Genomic DNA, 22,203 nt, shown 5'->3' with positions numbered 1-22,203 from the left:
CTGCAGTGCCTTGAGGACTCACCCTTGGTGTCCTCCTGTCCCTAAACATTGCACTTGTTCAGTGACCTGGCCTCATCTTGAGGTGCTGTGGATGAAATCTTTGCGAGTTACAATTCATCAGGTTGCTGTTGCTTACAAGGATTATGATTTCTGTCCCATATATCTAGGATAAAAAGGTATGACTTTTTCTGCTCCTGCTCTAAGGGACATATGGAAATACATAAGGAAGAGCATAGTGGAGAAGGGAGAGGGGATGTTTGCCCTCTGATGCCCTCTGTTTCTCCTTCCCTCAGTACTTGTGGGTATAAACTGTAAGGAGGATGCAGGAATGATCCTGGCTGCTTGGGTCTGGCAGGAACAAACATACCTGTTGGGGAAGACTTTGGGTTTGCCTCAGCAGCTGATCTTACAGATGTAATCATATCTCAAAACTGCATGGCCATAAACACCAAAGTCAAGCCATTACTCAGGGCTGGGGGAAATTTGCCCTGCATTTGCAAGAGGAAATGTTTGTGATGATCCTTTCTGAAGGAGACCATTGATGGTAAGGTTTGTTACAGTCACATGGCTTCTTAATCATAAGGTTTTACACAGCAAGGATCAGGACTGCAGCAGTGGTACAAGGAATTAGGACTAAGGCCCTGAATTTTCATCACTCCAGGCAGGCAGAAGAGTTGCTTCTCTCTCTAAATGATATTTAGGGATTTCTGCAGCTGAACACCATTACCAGTAACAATTTTTTGAATGAATAGCTCTACACGTATGTTCTGTGGCTGCAGTATGAATAATTGTGAACACTCCTCAATCTTCCTCTTCCCACTCCTCTATCCCCTCCCCTCAGCATAAGCGCAAACACCTATTTCAGGGCTAAAGATATACTCTTAAATCACTTTTGACATTTCATTGTTGTTGCCTAATGAAGGCTGGGTTGGTGGGTGAGAAGAATGTTTTATATAAGCCTTTGCTGAGATGTTGCCATAGGATTGGAAGTGGGCAGCAGTTGCAAATGTTACCATTTGTCTTTGGAGTTTATTTAACTGCAAGACATGCCTGCATGGCATATGGGTCTTTGTCCCTCTGCCTTGGTTTCCTGAGTCCCAGTGGAACGTCATGGTCCCAAGGACTACAGTGTTCAAAGAGTAGCCATGCTGCTGTTCCCAGCAAACTAACAAGGGGCCTCTGTGCATCCTTGTTTGGAGGGAAACATCCCACCAGGGATGTGCTGGCTGATCCTTCTGGCTTTCTCAACCCTTTCCAGATACTTTTACGCGCTGCTTCTTTCATTAATTGGATTATTTGTTTTTTAAGCCTGTTGCTGAGCAAGTCAAATTGACCCATGTGCGGTTCACAAAGCCTGAAATGCTTGTGACTTCAGTCAAAGCAGGGCTGAAAGGGACACCAGCTGCAGAGACCAGGCTAGTTTCCAGCCCTTCTGAGCATACTTAATCCTTGCTAGGTTTATCCAGGTGTCAAGGAAGGGCTTGAATAGCACCCAAAGGCTGGGAGTATGCTCCCTTGCTGACTGATGGTCTGGTATTTTAGTCCTCTGTATGTATCCTGGGCTAATACAGGGATTTATAGATAGACAGAGATGAGCTAATTTTTTTGTGAGGAGTCTGGAGAAACTTGCTTTGCTGTTCTGTCCTTATCCTAAGGAATAGTCAGTACAAAATGGGGTTTCTTATGGTCAGCCATAGGTTAGGATGGCAGGATACTTCTGTTTGAAGATTAGGTAGGTCAGTGAAATGCTGCAAATCCATGAGACCAACAGAGGAGGCAAACCTGCTGCGATTAAGTAGAGAAAATAATTTCAACACTGCTATTGACTGCCACTGCCCAGACTAAAGCTAGCTTTTCCTTTACTCACCATGCAAGAACCCATATTAAGAAAGAAGATAAACCTAACTCTTTCATGTCAGAAGTGCTTTGGGTTCATTCTGCTGTTCAGAAAGCAGTCAGATTCTTCAGGATTAGGGGCAGCTGAAGCATGTCATCTTCATTAAAAGCTTTTGGAATCTACATCTGAGAGACCATATGTTGAGCATCCTTAGCCCTGACTGTGCCCACTGAACTGCACCTGAACTTACTGGGTGAAGTACAATTCCAGATTTTGCAGATGGAGGTGTCAGAGAAGAGTCTTTAGGTTATTGAGCAGATTCACTGAGTGGGTCTTAATTGTAGAATATAATTTTATGAGGCCAGAAGTATCATCCCTGGTGTAGATTGTGGCAATATAACAAAAATTGTTAACTGAATTTATCGTGCATATGGTTGTAAAGAGGGAATGGCCCCAAATGCATGTTGACTTTGGAGAAGGACTTCAGAGAGATTGCTCTTGGTAGTGACTTTTCTGACACATGTTCTAGATCTGTTTTTTGCTGCTAGTGTGGTAAATGCTTAAAGGGCTCTTTATGGACAGAACAGGTTAAAGCTAACATTCTGTGAACTGGTGGCAATTACAGAGACGTGGTGGGACAACTCACATGACTGGAATATAGTCATGGAGGGCTATGTCCTTTTCAGGAAAGACAGGCCAGCCAGGCGGGGTGGTGGGGTTGCTCTTATGTATGGGAGCACTGAGTTCTGTCCAGGGACAGATGACGAGCGAGTTGAGAGTCTGTGGGTGAGAATTAAGGGGCAGGCTGGCAGGAGGGATACTGTTGTAGGTGTCTGTTACAGACCACCAGATCAGGGTGAGGAAGTTGATGAGGCCTTCTACAGGCAGCTGAGAGCAGCCTCACAGTCACAGGCCGTGGTTGTCGTGGGGGATTTTAACTTCCCTGATGTTTGCTGGAAGGACCACTCGGCAACCCAGCCACAGTCCAGGAGGTTCCTCCAGTGTATGGATGATAACTGCCTCCTGCAAATGGGGGATGAGGCAACCAGGAGAGGAGCGCTGCTGGATCTCATCCTCACTAACAAGGAGGATCTGGTCGAAGCAGTAAGGGTTGAGGGCTGCCTTGGTTGCAGCGACCACGAGATGGTGGAGTTCAGGATCTTGTGTGGTAGGACTAGTAGAATAGCAAGTAGAATTGCAACCCTGGACTTTAGCAGGGCAAACTTTGGCCTTTTCAAGCAATTGCTAGGGGAAATCCCATGGGCAGGGCTGCTTGAAGGTAAAGGGACCCAAGATAGTTGGTTGGCATTCAAGGACTGCTTTTTTCGAGCTCAAGATCAGAGCATCCCAACACGTAGGAAATCAAGGAAGAGGGCCAGGAGACCTGCGTGGCTAAATAGGGAATTGCTGGGTATGCTCAAGTGGAAGAGGAGAGTTTACAGGTCATGGAAGGAGGGGCTGGCCACTTGGGAGGAATATAAGGCTGCTGCTAGAGGATGTAGGAAGGCAGCTAGGAGGACTAAGGCCTCCTTAGAATTAAACCTGGCAAGAAGGGTCAAGGACAGCAGAAAGAGCTTTTTCAAATACATGGCAGCCAAAACTAACACCAGAGGCAATGTAGGCCCACTGATGAACGGGATGGATGCCCTGGTGACAGAAGATACAGAGATGGCAGAGTTACTGAATGCCTTCTTTGTCTCTGTCTGGAGGCAGTCCTGAAGAGCCCTGTACCCCTGAGACCTCAGATGAAGTCAGGTCAACGGAGCGGTTTGCCTTAGTCGATGAGGAATGGGTTAGAGACCAGTTGAGCAATCTGGACATCCATAAATCCATGGGTCCAGATGGGATGCACCCGCGGGTGCTGAGGGAACTGGCGGAAGTCATTGCTAGACCACTCTCCATCATCTTTACCAAGTCTTGGGAAACGGGAGAGGTGCCTGAGGACTGGAGGAAAGCAAATGTCACTCCAGTCTTCAAAAAGGGCAAGAAGGAGGACCCGGGTAACTATAGACCGGTCAGCCTCACCTCCATCCCTGGGAAAGTGATGGAACACCTTATCCTTGGTGCCATCTTAAGGCATATCAAGGATAAGAGGGTTATGAGGGGCAGTCAACATGGCTTCACCAAGGGGAAGTCATGTTTGACCAATCTCTTAGCCTTTTATGAGGAAATAACACGGTGGATGGATGATGGCAGAGCGGTGGATGTGGTCTACCTTGACTTCAGCAAAGCATTTGACACAGTCTCCCACAGCACCCTCACAGCTAAATTGAGGAAGTGTGGTCTGGATGATCAGGTAGTGAGGTGGACTGCGAACTGGCTGAAGGAGAGAAGCCAGAGAGTTGTAGTCTATGGGGCTGAGTCTAGCTGGAGGCCTGTAACTAGTGGAGTGCCTCAAGGGTCAGTACTGGGACCGGTATTATTTAATATATTCATCAACGATTTAGATGAGGGAATTGAGTGTACTATCAGCAAGTTTGCTGATGACACTAAGCTGGGAGGAGTGGCTGACACGCCAGAAGGCTGTGCTGCCATCCAGCGAGACCTGGACAGGCTGGAGAGTTGGGCAGGGAATAACTGGATGAAATATAACAAGGGAAAGTGTAGAGTCCTGCATCTGGGCAGGAACAACCCCAGGTTCCAGTAGAGGTTGGGGAACGACCTCTTAGAGAGCAGTGTAGGGGAGAGGGGCCTGGGGGTCCCAGTGGACGACAGGATGACCATGAGCCAACACTGTGCCCTTGTGGCCAAGAAGGCCAATAGCATCCTGGGGTGTATTAGAAGGGGGGTGGTTAGTAGGTCGAGAGAGGTCCTCCTTCCCCTCTACTCTGCCCTGGTGAGACCACATCTGGAATATTGTGTCCAGTTCTGGGCCCCTCGCTTCAAGAAGGACAGGGAGCTGCTGGAGAGAGTCCAGCGCAGGGCAACAAAGATGATTAAGGGAGTGGAGCATCTCCCTTATGGGGAAAGACTGAGGGAGCTGGGTCTCTATAGTTTGGAGAAGAGGAGACTGAGGGGTGACCTTATAAGTGTCTATAAATATATAAAGGGGAGTGTCACAAGGATGGAGCCAGGCTCTACTCAGTGGCAAACAATGATAGGACAAGGGGTAATGGGTACAAACTGGAACACAAGAGGTTCCACTTAAACTTGAGAAGAAACTTCTTCTCAGTGAGGGTGACGGAACACTGGAACAGGCTGCCCAGGGAGGTTGTGGAGTCTCCTTCCCTGGAGACATTCAAAACCCGCCTGGACACATTCCTGTGTAACATTATCTAGGTGTTCCTGCTCCGGCAGGGGGATTGGACTAGATGATCTTTCGACGTCCCTTCCAATATCTAGCATACTGTGATACTGTGATGTTAAGGTTTTCAGCTCCCTTATTTGGAGCCGTACCTGACTGGTTATCCTAGCGCTAGCTTGGTCTTTCCTCACAGCCCCCTGAGGGTCACCTTTTCCCATGCTTTCTGAACCCATGTGCTCTACCTCTTGTAAAAGCTCTGACTTCTTTCAGAAGCTGAAATGCCGAAGAACTTCTTGTGAATTTAGCCAAGGTCTAGCAGTGACATACGTCTCCCAAAGAAAAGATAGCCAGTTCAAGCAGTATTGTAGCTCACCTAATAAGCAACAGCTCCCCAGATACAGGTCTAACCTGCACCCCCAGGGCAAACATACTGTGCTACACCTCTGGTCCTTGCAGATGCTAGCGTGAATCTGTTGGAGAGTGTCATCTCAGGAAAAAGTGGAATAAGTGGAAAGCATAGCAATTTTACTGTCCTGGTAGCACATTTTCTTTGTCTTTTTATATGTTGCATAGCTGATCTGAGTCTTCCTAGACCTGCCAGGGTGGTGGTGTGCTTTCATAGTCAGACAGTGATCAGTGATTTTTCACAAAGCTCTACCCTCTCTCCTTTGGACTCCCTTTCCATGCCATCACATTAAGGTGTGTTATCTTTCTAAGGATGTGTATAGCATCTTTCAAATAATAAGGTGTATCAGCTTTCTGTGAGTGTTTCCACTTGCCATGGCTCCAAGGATGGGGAATGGTCTAGTAATAGCTCCTCCAAACTGTGGGGAGATATGGGTCTCATCTCTGGAGTTTGGAATTAAACTTTCCAATTCTTGAACTGGTCATTTGCCCAGGACCTTTTTTTTTCTGATAGGACACATGATAACTGCTGTACTTGAATGCTTTTCCCCAAAGGAAGCTGAAGGATGGATTGTCAGGTAACACAGTATCAGTGAAGGATGAGCTAAAGCCCATTCTTCCATTCACTTTAAATCCATGTATATCCACATGTTATCCCAGGGATTGGCTAGCTTGTTCTCGGAAAAGTTAGTTTTGTTCATTTTATACAGCAGTTTATTGGTGGTATGAAGCATGCCCTGAGTTCACTAAGTTTTTCCCATTTCTCTGTATGAACATTATATGATATAAATTCATTTGAAATTTATCTTTGCAGGGTAAGGCTTTGCCAGGTCACCACCAAGACATGTTTGGCTCTCATTTGTGCTGCCAAGTGTTATTCTTGACTTCATGCTTCCTTCTCAAATATTGGACTAGATGACTTTTGAAGGTCCCTTCCAATACAAACTATTCCATGATTCTATGATGTTGCAGGGGATATGACACACACTGGTGCCTCCTGCTTGGGCAACCTGCACTGACCTTGTTCTAGCCGCAGCAGATTTGCCTCCAGCCACATGTGCACTTTCCAGCACCATCCCCACTTTGCCTTGGTGGTGGTTCTTTCCAGCAACCAGGCTGCCTGGTGTGCAAGGGCTACCGGAAGCTGTCAAATATGAGGGAGGATGTTTATTGCAGTGATCTTCTTCCTCTCCCATTTTACCAGGTTACATCCTATTGCATAATCAAATGCTGTGTGTTTGTTATCCCCAAAGGGCTTTTGTCTCAGTCAATGAGCATCAAAGGTGATGGTTATCGGCACAGACAGCTGGTAGTTGGTTTTGGTTTGTTTTTTTTTTTTTAATTTTTATTTTTATCATTCAGTATGGCTCTGATTTTTGTATTAGCAATTGGATTATTCAGATTATTTCCATTTAGTAACTTTCTTACTGTTCTGTGTTCTTAATGGAGTACTATTTGGATATCCTTTGAACCTGAAATTTATTCCTGTACTTCTGCACATCAGGAAGGATGCAGTCTTGCTTCTCTTTTATGAAGAGCTATTGTAATATAGAAAGATTAAAAAAAAATCTTTTCCAACACAGAAAATGGACTTTTGGAAGTATGCATCAAATACCTATTTGTGTACTCAAAGCTGTAGACAAAACATAGGCCCAGATGACAGGCTCCTTTTCTCTTCTGCTGTCAGTGCAATTCATTTAACTGCCTGTCTTAATCTGAATGTGGGTACATGAAGTTTTGTGAGAGTCTTTCAGGCACTTGGACGCTTCTTGTACGATCTGTGTATACATGTATTCAGTAGTACCTTCACTCTGTTCTTCTGGAGAAGATCCTGTTTTCAGCTTTTAGGCTGCTTCATCTGGAATCACCTAATTCATGAGGAGGATCTTGGAGGCTTGGTTTGGGTTTTGGTGGTTTGTATTTTTTTTATGGTGTTTCATTTTGTTTGTTGGTTGGTTGTTTCTTTTTTTTCTCTTTTTTTTTGTTGATTTTTTTTTTCCAATTGCACAGTATTGTAGCTTTCCATATTCATAAATCATCAACACATGAAGGGATTAGGGGCCAGCTACTGTGGAGTCTTTGCTGCAGGCAGGAATTGGGCACTTCAGACTACACACTAGATAAAGACCCATTTGGCCCCGCAGGCGCGTTCACTTTGATCTGCAGAGTTCGCAGTGTTTGCAAAAATCCTTTGTGTTTGTGGATGTACTGAGGTGGTTCAGACTCCAAGCCTTTAGCAGCCTGAGAGGTAGGCAGAGGGACGCACAGCATTGTGCGAGAGCCTGGCTTGCCAGGCTGGCGCATCTCCAGGACAGTTGAAAACACAGACCTGGTAGCATTACCTACATTTTTCATTGTTGCTTGAGGTGAGAGCATTCACTAGGGAAGCAGAAGAACAAGGTTCAGCTTTACCCTAGGGAAGGGATTTTGTCTTCATCTCTCTCTCCTGAGGAAAATGCCGAACCATAGGCCATGCTTTGTTCTTTGCGTTGTTCTTATCCTGTCAGTCTGTGTAGCAAAAATGAAGGGTGAATAGAATGAATAGGGGTGAAGAGAGAGCCTGCAAGGCAGTGCAAGCCTGAGTAGTTCACACTGATAAAATCACTGTCTTGAGGGGTGTGGAGGAGGATTTCTTGTTTTCTGGTCTCTGCTGCAAGAAATACTTTTACATGAGTCATAAGATAAAAAGGCATAATAGCACTGAGAACAGGGACTGGACTGCAGCAGTTGTCCCACTCCCTCAAACTACACACTCAAGTTATTCATGTTACTATTAGAAATGTCAAATTATGTATTTCAATGTGCTGACACCCTAAAGAATTTTCAGCTTGGCAAATATGCCAGGCGGGGAAATGTGGGACAGAAGGGTTTTCTTGGCATAAATTAAAGAATGATTGATTACTATAACTTCCCCTTTTCCCCAAACCAGAGGCGGCTATTTTCAAATGTGGAAATCGAACCAAAGTAATCCTGGGTTAACATGATTGTTCAAACTGCGTAGCCCAAGTGAAAGGGTGTCTCAGTGACAGGGATGGTAGTAATCCACCTGCACGGCCAAGTTGCACATGTGAGTATTCATAACTGCAGTGATTATGGTATAATACTGGTATGTCGATAATTATGAATAATATTGATAATGAGAAATAATCAAGTAAGAGCTGATGAGATTTTTATACACTTGTAAATACATGAATTGCATTGCCATTAAGAACCCACTTTCTAAGTGTACTAATCAATAGCTAATCAAAACAGCTGGGAAATGTTTGGAAATGAATATGTAGGATGGCTAATGGCGTATTTTAAATGGTGGCTTAAGAGCTTTAAGCTTTCTGCAGAGTTACTGTACTCAGGCACGTCATTTTTTCTGGAGTGCTTTAATGATGCCAGCAGGCCTGTAAATACAGAAATGGATAATGAACACTAGCAAGGTTTCTTTGGATGGGTTTCTTGCATCTAGGGTAAAAGAGGGCTAACCTCTATCTTAGATCCTCCTGGAACAAGTCAGCAAATGCTGGCAGCATCCTTTGGAAATGGTAAAATTGCCTGGCCTACTGCCTTCTGCCAGATAATGCTACTTAGTTTTAGTGTGTCATACATGAAACCAACCCCAACAATTGAAATCTTACAGTAATATCCAAGCCTGAGCAAGAGGGACGGAAGACGCCTATGTGACAGAATTTCTATGCCAATGGGAGAAAGATCTTAATAAATATTGTTCTACCTCATGATAAGACACCATTTGGATACTAGCGATAGTCAAGAGATCTCATTTGTGTTGACACTAATCCATTCAGTACAAAACACATTGTAAAAGGCCCCTGGTAGAGTTCATAGAATAACCAGGTCCTATTAACAAGCCTATGCTGCCTGCCTGCTGTGTGCCTTCACACAAAGTGGAGTGGCAAATATGCTCTTGCTGTTACTGAACCAGGAGTACAGGATGGTACCTACAAAGGCATCCATCCTCTTTGTAACCTGCAAATCCAGATATTCTACTTTACAGTTCTGCAGTCCCATGGTGTTGCCATATATCCACAAAGGACTGTAGCCATATGCCTTACAGAAGGGAGGTCTGTCATGGTCCAGTCAAGGCTTTCTCTGTGTTGGCTGTTTCTAGTTGTCTCTCGGCAGGTATGTATCCTGTGGTTCCTGGCTCCTTGCTCTCCTGCTTATCTGGTTCTCCCCCTCTTATATTTTCCTCAGCTCTGCTTCTATTCTAGCTCATTTTTACTAGCCCTTTGCCTTCTCCAGTCTAACCTTACTATGCATGCTAAGTGAATTATTTTCAGCTGGCACCCGTAGGGGGGCACTCTTAGAAGTGGCCTCATTGCTCTGCCTTCCCTCTTGCCCTTTCCACATCTTTGTTGATCCTGCAGATCAACAGCATTGCTACAGTGCAAGCATTCTCCCCAGTTATCTGTGAATTAGTGAAAACAGATTAAAAGCTAGCCTGCAGCTATGGCTATCAAGGCTGTACAGACAGGTTTCTGTCACACCTGAAGTTACTTCTGAGAACCATATCTGATGGGGATGCCTGTCACTTCTCTTTCTTTGGAGGGAAACCAGAGCACTTTCTGCAGTGAGAAGGCTCAGTCCAGCAGAGTTACCAAGGTAGATTTTGTGCTACACATAGGAGCTTTCAAAACTGGGCATTAGTTTTGGCTAGGCAAGCCTGGCTTCATCCATCTGTGACAAGATTTTGTACTAAACGATTTAATATATTTCTGCAGCTACAGCATGCACTTTTATCTGAAAGCAAACTTTTTACTTATTTGCTTTTAATTATTTATGGTAATGAAATAGCACCCATATCTTAAAATTTTCCACAAAAAATAATACTCTTGTAGTTCAGATCTGTGGCCAAGAAAGAAAACACAGTTCCCCACTGTTGCTTATAATGTTTATTTGTTTTTAACTTCAAAACACAGGTGATTTTCTTAAAACAAATAAAGTAATGGGGGAAATGAAAGTGGTCCCTTTGTAACTTTCCCAAGAGACACATCTGGAAAAGCATGCTTTTGCAAAAAAAACCCCATGTTTTAGCACACTCAGAGAGGGAGATTCCAGGAAGTCATAAATAGCAGTGAGGTTAGCAACTAATGTTGTTGGTTTGTTTGTTGTTTTTCTTTTTGTGGGTTTTTTTTCCCTTCCTTTTTCCCTTGTTTAGCTTGCAAACAGCACTAAATGAATCCACAATTTCCACAGCTAAAGAAGAGACATTTTTACAGAAGTCTATTGAGTGTGTTAATTTCCAAAATGGGGAATTATGAAGATACACCACCTCCCCTTGATTCTGTAAAATAAACTTGATGGAATAATTGGCTATTATAACATCTTGCTACAGATATAAGCCTACATCTTAGCTATTTAAATCAGTATGGTTAATTGTCACTTAGTTACATTTACCTAAAAGTCATTTTTTACCCACAGGCAGGTACAAAATCTTTCTTTAGGAGTAGCAGTGAAGTGCTGGATTATATTTTGTAAATAGCTCTGGTGCCATACTTCAGCAGTACTCTTAAAAACTTTGTGTGATTTTCAGTTTCATTGCTTGTACAACATCTCTTGCTCCACCTTAACAGTCTGGTAAAAAAAGCAACCACTTTGGAGGCAGATCAGTAAAATTAAAGGCCAGCTTTTCTGACTCCAAATGCTACAGCCAGGCCATGCTCACTGGGAAGGCCAGGGAAGATGGAAATAATACTGCAGACCAACAAGATAGTTATTTTCATACTTAGGTAGCAATTTCAGTTATTTTTGCTCGCTTATGCCTGATTTCTGCAAGTCAGTTTTCCTTTTTTCCTTTTCCTGCACACTGGAAACAAATAAATGTTTCTGGCACTAAGTAAGCTGCAGCACATTGCAATGTGCTTCATGGCATTTTGTACCTACATACAAGAAAATATCATTTTACTGCCTGATTTGCTTGAGTTGTATAGTCATCAGTGCTATCGCAAGGAACAGACAGACTGGGAATTAGGAAATCATTCTAACACGGGTCTGAGGAGGGTCTTCCTGAACATAAAGTGGATGCGTGTGTGAAGTGGCTGCAAAACTTACAGTCTATCACATTCAATATCAGGGTTATTAGATGGTGTATCGAAAATACCAATATCCACCTCCCTGTTTGCTGGAGGTGGGGTGTTGGTTGGACTTCCCACCCCAGAATCAGGGCTTGGTGCTGGGTGCATTTCTCCTGCATACTTCTCTTCTTTCTGGGAGGGCTCTTGTTGTTTCTGCTTGAGGTTTTTGAAACGTTTGAGCTTCACAGGGTCCTTGACTTCCTTGGCACAATGGAACAAGATGAAAATGTCCCTCCGAAATTTGGAGCTCATTCCAAAGTAGATAATGGGATTGTAGAAACTGGCAGACTTAGCAAACAAACTGGCAAGGATGCTGGTAAGGTTGGGCACAGGGTAACCATAGGCAGACCATATAGAGATGACAGCATATGGTGACCATGCAATAATGAAGGCTGTGCAAATCACAATAGAAACCTAAAAAACAGAAGAAAAGCAGTCTTAAATCTGTTCTGGAAGACTACATCAGGGAGGCGATACACTGGGAATAATAGCTTGGAGGCTTGGCTGGAAGGGAAATGTTCAGATCGCCCTGAATGCACGGCTCGCAGCAGAATACAGGCAAGCAAAAGGTTGGATTTGATGGAGCCAGGCAGACATAGAAGCTGTATATAAAATTTTGGCATGGTGATGTGCTTAAGCAATGTGTCATCTAATAAAATGAAAATAATTACAGTCCCCTCCTTGTTTATATGAATTCAGAAGGTTTTGGGTAGACTAATGTCAATGAAAAGTAAATTGAAAGCTCCACTGTAACTTCTGTGTGTGCTCGGAAGTATTGCAGCTTCTGACAGAAAAGAACATACGCCGAACCAAATTTTTGTTTTGGTCTGTATAACTCACTCCAATTATATTTAGATTATTTTTCACATGATGTAGCACCAATATGAGCCAAGTGACAGGGTAGTTTTCAACAAACCTCATATTCTTCACTGAGTTCAGATTCTGTTGCTAGAGACTATAGAGAAATGCAATGCAGCTGTTTTGGTTTTTTGCCCTTTCCTGTTCCGAGCGCAATTTTTGGAAAGATAGATTTCACTGAAAAAAATCCCACCCTACATGAAACCCAAACTCACCCTGGTGACGTCCCGCTCTACTCTCCTCTGTCTGTCTGTAGGATCAGCCAGTCCTGTTAATGCATGGCTTAGCTTGACAGTATTTATAATTGACACATATGAGAAGACCATGACAGTGACAGGTAGGAAAAAACAGCAGATAAAAATGGAGACGATGTAGGACTTGTAGATCGTAGAGAAGTTGGCTTTTGCCCAGTCTATCTCACATGTGCCATACATTCGATCTGGAAAGAAAAAAATAAGTTGGCTAGCATTTTCAGAACTTTCATCTGCTTTTAAGTGATTAATTTATCAGTTCAAATGCTGTATTTTTTGTCTTTTAAGCACTAAAGAATGAACTGAACTTCATGATTTAATGGGCTGTGACATAATTTCCTACATAAACAATTTTTCAAGACCAGCAAGACTGTAAGAAGTTTTAATGCCTGTTATTGTTCTGTCCAGTTTAGTATTCCAGTGTAAATACATAATGTACAAACTGTTTCCGGATGGGAAATTGTGACATAACTAGAAAAAAAAAAAGATAATAATTTAGTAGGTTTGATATACTTGTGTGTTATCTACTCTTATTTGTCATAATCTTCTACATAGTAACTTCCTAACATAAGCACCGTAATAGCATAACAAGCACTTGGGAAGGCACAATAAGCCAAATGTAAAAAGTCACTACTTACATAGCAATGTAGGAAACCAAAATATTGAAGGGCTTTTAATAGAAACAAAAAAGCGATGAAATCTATGAGAGCCATGAAAGCAAGTTGCTACAGTTAATGATAAAGCTTACTGGAAAATGAAACATTACGAATACTTAGAAAGATATGAGACCTTTTAGCAAATGGGAAGCGTACAGTTCTGCAACTACAAAGGAACTGCAGGCTTTTAGCAAAGAAATTGGGCATACTGGAGGATCTGTAGCTAGTGGGATTTACAAAAGACACTAGCTGATCAGGTAGGTCAGGGAAAGGAAGTGGGAGTAAGGTGCAGTCTCTGCTTAAATACTTTCATGGCTTCTTTAGATCCTCTAATGTGTTTGCAGATGTCTCCTGATAGAAAACTTTGGTTCAATAGCATTAGAGGTTTTCTATAGATTGTGAATTGTTAATTTTTCAAGTGGAAAAAACTGTTTGGTGTTTTTTTTTCAGACAGCTATCGCAGGAAATGGAATTACAAATAAATGAAGCATGAACCAAAATTATGTAAGTCGAGTATTAACAAGTCCTGGAGATATGAGAAATCACTGACACCCAGGGATAATTCTGAAGAAAAGAAAACCCCACCACCTTATAGAATCCCTTAATTCCTCACAGGTGATAGGTTTAGACAGGGTGAATTAAAGCAGCAAAAGATTAAAATCTTTTTTATGATTCTCATCAAAAAGAGCTTGGTATTTTTATCGCCAAAAGCTGTAGGTGCTGCTGGCTAGATGTGCTCAGTAACAGAAATAGATTTTCGTCTCCTTTGCTTTTTTTTCATCAGTAGACCTCAATATAAAAAAAGATAACTGTAAAATCTGGCTTAATTCCAGGTTTCTGGTTTCCAAAGCTTTTTGACTGAAAACAGCCTCCAGAGGACATGAAGAGAAAATCCTGCAGATTTTCCGTGAGCCAGAATTTGCAGCTCTGTTTTCTCCCTCTGCAGGGATACTGGCAAATGGCATTTCCAAAAATCAGTGAGATCCTTGTCTGCCTGCACCCGCTGCCTGCTGCTGGACTTACCATTGCTCAGCACCCACATGCTCTCTGTGCAATGAGTTTAGCATCAGCCCAGGCACCTGAAACTGCTATGATTGGTAGGGAAAAATGTTGCTAGAATTAGTCTTGAAGACCACTGTCAAGGAATTGAACACAAAGTACAAACAGGATCCATGGGAGTAGTTAGATACCCTGATAAGGCAATGATGCCCAAGAAGTCCTTGGCTGTAGTGTAAAACAAAAAGGGCATATTGGAAATCCTGAAATGCTTCAACAAATGAAGAGCTATGAGATTAATGTAAAAAGAAAACACAGATTGATAGAAGATGCGCAAAAAATGTTCTGTCCAACACCCCAAAATTTGACATATCCATAATGCAAAAGCATATATGTAACATAAATAACAATAAATATCTAATAAACTGATTTGGTTTCAAACAAAACATCCATTGAGCCTAATATCCTGATAACATTTTAGTTTGGTTAGGATTAATGATTTAGACAATTAATTATAGAAATACATGCTTTTCTCACACCCATACTTCAAGAGTCTTGAGATGCCTCAAACCTTCATGTTTGATAAGAGGGTGTATTCACATAGCTGCTTTAATAAGTCTTTGCAGATTTCATGACTTCTCAAAGGATGCAGGTGCCTGCAGGATCCAAGCATGTAACTACTGAACAGTTGGAGAATTTCATTCACAAGATTTAAGTTGTTAGGACTCCTGTATCACTACCATTTGTTCCTAGATATTTGTTTTCTTGAAGTTTTTGAGCCTTAATGTGAAGCAATTTCTCCAACTTTTTCTTGTGAAGAAATTTTCTGGTGTGGGAATATGTCTTAGCCATTGAATTACTGCAGTGGTCACTATTAAAAATTTTTCCTTCCCCCCACCTTCTTTTTTGCTATGGCCTTATCTTGCACCCTAATCATTTCTTGGACTGACAGACTTTCTGACGTATTTTTCTTCTGCTGTTTTGTTATGATTTTTGTATTTTCAACAAGTAGTTCCAACAGACCTTTCTGACTTGTCTTACTACAGTTTCAAGTTTAACTTGCTGGAACCTGTGTTCTTTTCTAGTTTCCTGATCTTGACAGTTTTTGAAGGATGTCTTGTGATAGTTTCCTTTATCTCATTGCTTTACCATGCCAAATATTTCTGGCCTCTCTTTTTTTTTTTTCCCACAGGTAATATGCGCTTGCTCCAAGTATTTCCTGTAATATCTTTAAAGAAAAAAATAAATCTCTTTATAGCTGATACCAAAGCAGGCAACACTGTGCACACATGTCGTGCATGATGAATGATTCTCTCAGTTCCACTGACAGTTGGTCTGGTTTATCACAAACAGCAAGAAAGGTAAGAATCTTTGTGCAGTTAAATGGACAGGTGCTGAATAGTTACAACTGAAAGATACCTGTTACCTGTGTAACTGCCCCAGCCAAGTAATGGAGCTCCTGACCAGAAGAAAGCTGCTACCCAAATGAGAACCAGAGACACCGTCATGCTGCTGTTGCTGATGCAGTGACCTGCAATGGCATGATTTTGTTAGAAAATAGTATTTAGAAAGGCAAATATATCTCAGAAATCTAAATGCTATCCTATACCAACAGCTAATAAGGGAAATCCAGCCATTTAAAAATAAGAAAAAAAATTAAAATAATACATATTCATAAGAAAGGCTTAAACTTGAAGGTATCTGTCAGGCTAGATCTCAAGCCCCTTTGTGAACGCTGGAAGTGAATGGCTTTAAAGCAGGAGACAATATGCTTTTTGTGCAGTGCAGAATTAGCAAATTCTACATCAGACTTATGTTTTGCCATTTTGTAAAAAGCAGAAAACACTTGTATGTTAAATTTTACATAGAAACAAACAAGGTAGGTCTAAATTCAGAGGATTTTCTTTTGCCTGTTGAAAAGATAAAATATGATGCTCAGACTAGATGCTCAGACCACGTTAGCCACTTGTGCTGGTTTTGCCTGGGGTGGAATTAATTCTCTTCTTAGTGGCTTGCATGAGTCTATGTTTGCGATTTGTGCTAGAAACAGCGCTGATAACTAAGAGATCTTTTGTTGAGCAGTGCTTACACAGACTCGAGGCCTTTTCTGTTCCTCACCCCACTCCACCAGTGAGTGAGTAATCTGGGGGTGCACAAGAATTTGGGAGGGAACACAGCCGGGACAGCTAACCCGAACGCAAAGGGGATATTCCATACCACAGAACATCATGCTCAGCATATGAACTGGGGGAGTTGGCCGGTAGCCACCGATCATTGCTCAGGAATGGGCTGGGCATTGGTCAGTGTGTGGTTGAGCAATTGTATGGTGCATCACTTGTGTTTCTTGTTGTTTGTTGCTCTCTCTCTCTCTCTTTCCTATTATTATTATTAAACTGTTCAATCTCAACCCATGAGTTTTGCCTTCTTTCGATTCTCCTCATCCTACCGGAGGAGAGGTGGGTGTTGTGAGCAAATGGCTGCATGATACTGAGTCGCTGGCTGAGATTAAGCTAGAATATCATTTGGTACACAATATTTAACCTGTCCTACTCTTGTCATACATAGTGGTCATTTCATTGGTTATGTGTGAAATACTTATGCATTGTAGAATCATAGAATGGTTATGGATGGAAAGGGCCTCAAGATCATCTAGTTCCAACCCCCTTCACATGGGCAGGGATGCCTCACACTACATATCGCCCAAGGCTCTGTCCAACTTGGCCTTAAACACTGCCAAGGATGAAGCATTTACCACTTCGTTCCTCAACATTTCTGTAAAGTTATACTGGTTAGTGACATGTGGGGATGGAAGGTTGCTACAAAAGCTGGAGGCAAGATGTACAGACTGAAAGTTCCCAGCACCATTTGAAGCAGTCCATGATGCCTACTGTGCACAAATCTTGGTAAAACACCCTGAAGACTGAAAATGTTTGCATGTGTAGCACCCCCCTGAACCAAGGATCTTATCAATAAGTGGAAACTTCTTCCCCAAAAAAATCATCTCATTCAAGATGAAATTAATTGCTTACAGTAAGATCCAGACAATGATCACTTAGAAGTTAGGTTGCATTTTGAAGACTACAGAGGGTCAGCAGGATGTGTGGTTTCCTTTAGCACAAGGGTGGATTTAGCCGATGGTGACCAAAGTGTAGTAATAATTTGGCTCTTACTGGGGTTGATTCTGAAGGATTCAATGCAAACATATTTGTAATGTAAATGACTGTATTATGTTCTGATTTCCAATGCAGGCAATTTGTATTTGCTATATCCTGTAAGTGAAAGAAACACAGATTTACACAAGGCACAAAGCAGAACTGGGCCTGCCAGTTACTCCTGGCAGGTTATTCCTTACTTTTCTCAGGATGGCAGCCCTTGATGTAGCGAGTCACACTGATTACTGTAAGGGTATTAATGCTAGCAAGGCCAAACAGAAGGGTCAGGAAGCCATCAATCTGAAAAACAAAGCAGAGCAGGATGTTCTCTTACTGCAGAGAGAGGAAAATGAAAAGAACTACAGGGATTGCTCCTGTCATTTTCATGTTAATGCCCTTGAAAGTTTTTTCAGAAACCCAGCTAGCAGGAAAATATGAAATGTCAGGTGCTGTTATCATCTATAGGATTAGTGAGCAAGTGAATGTTCAAAAATTATATAAGTGCTCTGTCATGTACATAAAATAAACAAGCAAATGCACCCTTACATCTATATGCTTCCCTGAAATGACTTGCCAAGTGAAGGAGAAAAAGGTTGAACTGAAAGCAAGAAAAGCCCTGAACAGGCAAAAAGGTACTGGATGCAGCTGTCCCATGTAGGCAAAACAAACATGCAAGCTGAACTCATGAAACCTAAGCCACAGAGGAAAGAACAGAGGAGGTAATGGGCTTGGCTGAGCGAAAGAAGCTTTTTAAATAACTAAATAAAACCATCCAAAGCTGAATCATCCCAATAGATTGAGTCTCAATGTTGGTGCTACTGCTTGGCTCCTATATGTTAAGCCCGATCTCCATCGCTTCTGACTGACAGAGGCAGAGCTGTACAGCTACGTAGGCTCCCACTGACATCAGTATCTCAGTGATAGATGCACAGGATAGTTACAACTCTGCTAGCCTCACTTATGGGTATAGGAAGGAAATTGCTGCTGACTCTAGTGGAGACGGTGTAGCCATCTGCTAAGGAGCACTGTACGACTGGGAAATGATCCAGGCAAAACGCTGAAGGCAGTCCTTTATTTCTTTTGAAAGCTTGCGATGTGATACATCAAACCAGCCAGAGCAGCGGAGCACTTGGAGGTGCCAGTTTTACACCGAGGGAAGCAGGAATATTAAGCAAGCATCTCTGGACTGTAACTTGGCATTCAAGCAGTAAAATTATCAGCAAAATGGCACATCATTATTCTACAGGAACAACCTCTGTGTTTGTGTGAATGGGCACAACTCCCACAGAATTCAGTTTATCCCAGCACTGAATCTGGGGCTTTAATCCAGGCTTAAAGCTGAGACCATGGCAGATTGTATAAATTAAATTGGGTGAAGGGTTAGGAATGGGTCGCTTCGTCATTTCTTTCACTGGTGGCTGTTTTTTCACTACCAATGCTCTTACCTTGACTCTATACACTTCTTAATGTCAACTTTTACCAACTGACCACATTTTAAATTTGTGCCAAAAAAAGTGCTACTACAGCAATCTACATCCACCCGTGCTCCACTTATTTGCAGTCAGCTGATGCTTTGGGTGTAAATGCAAACATTTTTACACCAGAAAAAACGACTTCCTTGGATGTCTCAGCTACTTGCTAGAAGCTGCACTTGGCTAAATTTGGCCTGATGTGTGCTGTGGAGATGGATTGGTGAAATACCTGCATTTCATTAGCCTTATTGATGCAAACAGCTGCCACTTTTCCATTTGCTCCAACAACAATGTTTCATAGATGAGGAAAACAGTGAGGCCAAGGAGAAGCCAGGCTGCATAAGCTTAAGCAATTCCATTAGTTAGATGAGATTAGAAAGGAAGCAGTATTTCAGCAATTATGCAAATGAACAGTTTGAAATTAAGTCTAAAGAGCTATGAGGCTGAACACTGAAGAAGTAGGACAAGCTTCTCAGTGTGTCTCATAGCCCTCCTATAAACCCCACATTTTTTCTCATACTCAGTGGTGTATCACCTGCAGATGTGACCAGTATTTTTCCAGCCCCTTTCCCTGATGTCAGACCAAAGAGAAACAATTATATTGTGATCAGTTCAAAGAGCCCTTGAGCACACTTACAAGGGAGGAAAGTGCGTCTAAAAGTACACTCTTGCCCTTTACCATTTGAGATGAAACTCTGCCACCATAAGAAAAACAAGCCAAAATGTTTTCTTTTGAGTGGTACCTTGCTAAAAAAAAAAAAAAAGAAAAAGAAGAAAAAGAAGCAGTTTTACCTAAGTCAACACCAAGCCACTGTCAGTGCCACGTCTTGTTTATGTAGTATTTCATAACAGCATTTCAGCAGACCAACATACTGTTTCTGCTTCTACTAGTGTGGGGCTCTCATCAGAGATTGACCAGGGCCATATGGTTAGCAAGTGGATGAAGTGGCAGCATTCTGCTGGGGACAGCTTTGCTACCTGTCCCTGTGCTAAGCACAGGCTCAGTGGTTTAGGGACAGCTGATGGGGTGAAATGAAAAGGAGGAGAGGGAAATCTGGGGATGACAAGAGTGTTAGTATGAAATAAATAAAGGAAGTAAATGAGGTGTCTCCCAGGCTGTAGAACAGCCCACACAGAGGCCATGGCATCTGAAACATTGAAACATGAGAACGTATCCAACAGGGTTAGTGCTGCTTTGGGAGCAGGATCCTCAAACCGGTATCATCACTGCCAGACTCCTATCAGCGATGGGTTAGCTCTTGAGCCTACTTATGCATGTGCCATTTCCCAGCAAGTCTATCAATTCTGCAGTACATTTATACTGCTCTCACTTAGACATATGTCTTCAGAAAAAAATGAGGGATCTTACTCTAGCTGTAGCCAACCTACTTCGAGCATACACCTACTGGATACAGAAGCAAGATCTCTGCTGCTTTTTCTGCTCCTGAACAGACAACACTCACTGTAGCTAGCAACCAAAGTGACTATTTGGAACCCAAAGTAGTTAGCAACAGAAAAAAATTGCTTTAGCATAGTTCTGACTTCTATAGGCATAGATATTAATATATGTAGGTAACAAAAATGTATTCTCAGTCTTCTGCATCTTTAAAGATATTGGAATGATAGCCAAGGAAATCCTAGAATAGTAGATAACATTTAATTACTTTGGAAGATTGATTCATTTCCTCTTCCTGATTCTGGTTTTCCTTTTCTTTTATCCTACCCTCCTTCCCCCCTCCATCCAGCTCTTTCCTTCCACAGGCATAATATTTCCTCCATTTTTGTGTAATGCAATTTTGGCCTTCCTATTGTTAATTACAATCAACAGTGTTAATTGGCAATAGTGAATTCCGTCATAAACACAAAATTGGTTCTGTGGTAATTTTGATCCACCAGCTTTTCTTTTTATACATTAAGAAACAGGAGTAGATTAGCAGTTTTAAAAGCTTTTCTGTCAGCACTATGCCAGTATTGCTCCCTTGGCTATATAGATACTCACAGAACTCACTCATTATCTTTATGTTGCCTGGAAGCTAAGATACAACTGAAGAAAAGATTTTTTATTCTGCTTCGTACTTGAGCCCGATTTTAAATCTCGCTAATGTTCTTGGTGTACTATTTACGACCCACAATACGTAAAGTTTCCACTGCATGCAAATTCATTTCTTAAGCTTTGCTTCAACACAGGGAGAGTCAGGAATCCCCAGTGCACCATCAAATTTTTAGCTATGAGCTTGGGTGTTCCGCATTTTTACTACAGTTAATACTTATGTATCCCTACTGACTACATAAGAGTTGTCTTCATTTAAAGCAGACAGAGTAAAATATAACCTATTGTTCTTATTATTGGATTGATCAAGGTTTAATGGCACAAAAGCACGTTGCCAAAATAGCTACGACATTTCAATTCAGGTTGAAGCACTGATCTCACCAGCCAGAAAGGATGCATCGCTCCCTCCTCTGGCCAATTGGTGAATCTGTTACAATTTCCTGAAGTCCTTTTGTTTCCCTTCAGAACCACAACGTCCTGTTTTTCTCTTCTATAAAATAAGTGATAATGTATATGTAAAGAAAAAGCGAAACTCTAAACAGGGATTATTTAAACTCATCACAATAAATTCTCTCAGAATATTTCTTTGAATACAGATCAGATTATTCCAAGATCATAATGGAAATAGGTACTGGCAATAAACCTCCTTCAACCTCAATACACAAAAAAATGCTTAAATCAATCTTTAAGAAATACACTTGGAAAAACAATTGTGGGTACCTTTGAATAGAGTATGCTTTAAAATTTAACACGTTCTTAAAGTTTGCAGTAATATTGCACTCAAATCTGATGACAACATACTTCTGCCATCCTCCAATATATCAATATGTCAGACTATAGTAACTCTTCTGTTAAATGGAAGAACTACCAAGATTTGCAATCAAAGTCAGTCTTCACACTATTTAAAGTGTGAAGTAATATTCCTAAAGCACTCAAAGTTTTCCTTAAGATTTTGCTCATGTGTCATTGCTCTGCTATGGTTGCATTCTGCCTTTTAAGATGTCCCAGCAGGCTTCGAGGGTAGCTCCTCTTAGAGGTGATGGCATTAACCCAAGCCATTATAGGTCTCTGACACAGATGGCTCTTCATTTCCTAATAAACAGTGAGAACTGATATGCTTCAGGATTAGTTTAAAACATTAAGTGAGGGCATCAGACACTCACTATTTTGCATTCACCAAATGACTAAACCTTTCTGTT

The 22,203-nt window shown here is 41.9% G+C and overlaps 1 protein-coding gene across 1 annotated transcript in view; it reads right to left on the bottom strand.

Moving 5' to 3' along the window:
- Positions 1–11,331: 11,331 nt before the first annotated feature.
- The window catches only part of LOC130602491 (opsin-5-like), a 29,557-nt gene continuing 18,685 nt past the window's right edge, over positions 11,332–22,203 (bottom strand). The window contains exons 3-6 of the mRNA XM_057415388.1: positions 17,683–17,782; positions 15,757–15,861; positions 12,643–12,866; positions 11,332–11,983 (exon numbers count right to left, since the gene is read on the bottom strand). Of these exons, the coding sequence (XP_057271371.1) occupies positions 11,543–11,983; positions 12,643–12,866; positions 15,757–15,861; positions 17,683–17,782 (870 nt within the window). The 3' untranslated portion in view covers positions 11,332–11,542. The remainder of the gene's footprint in view (positions 11,984–12,642; positions 12,867–15,756; positions 15,862–17,682; positions 17,783–22,203) is intronic.

The sequence above is a fragment of the Pezoporus wallicus genome, unplaced genomic scaffold (genome assembly GCF_028554395.1).
Source record: "Pezoporus wallicus isolate ANWC-B61680 ecotype Strahan unplaced genomic scaffold, APGP_CSIRO_Pwel_v1 contig_5352, whole genome shotgun sequence".
Taxonomy (NCBI): domain Eukaryota; kingdom Metazoa; phylum Chordata; class Aves; order Psittaciformes; family Psittacidae; genus Pezoporus; species Pezoporus wallicus.
This window is presented reverse-complemented; position numbering and strand designations above follow the sequence as displayed.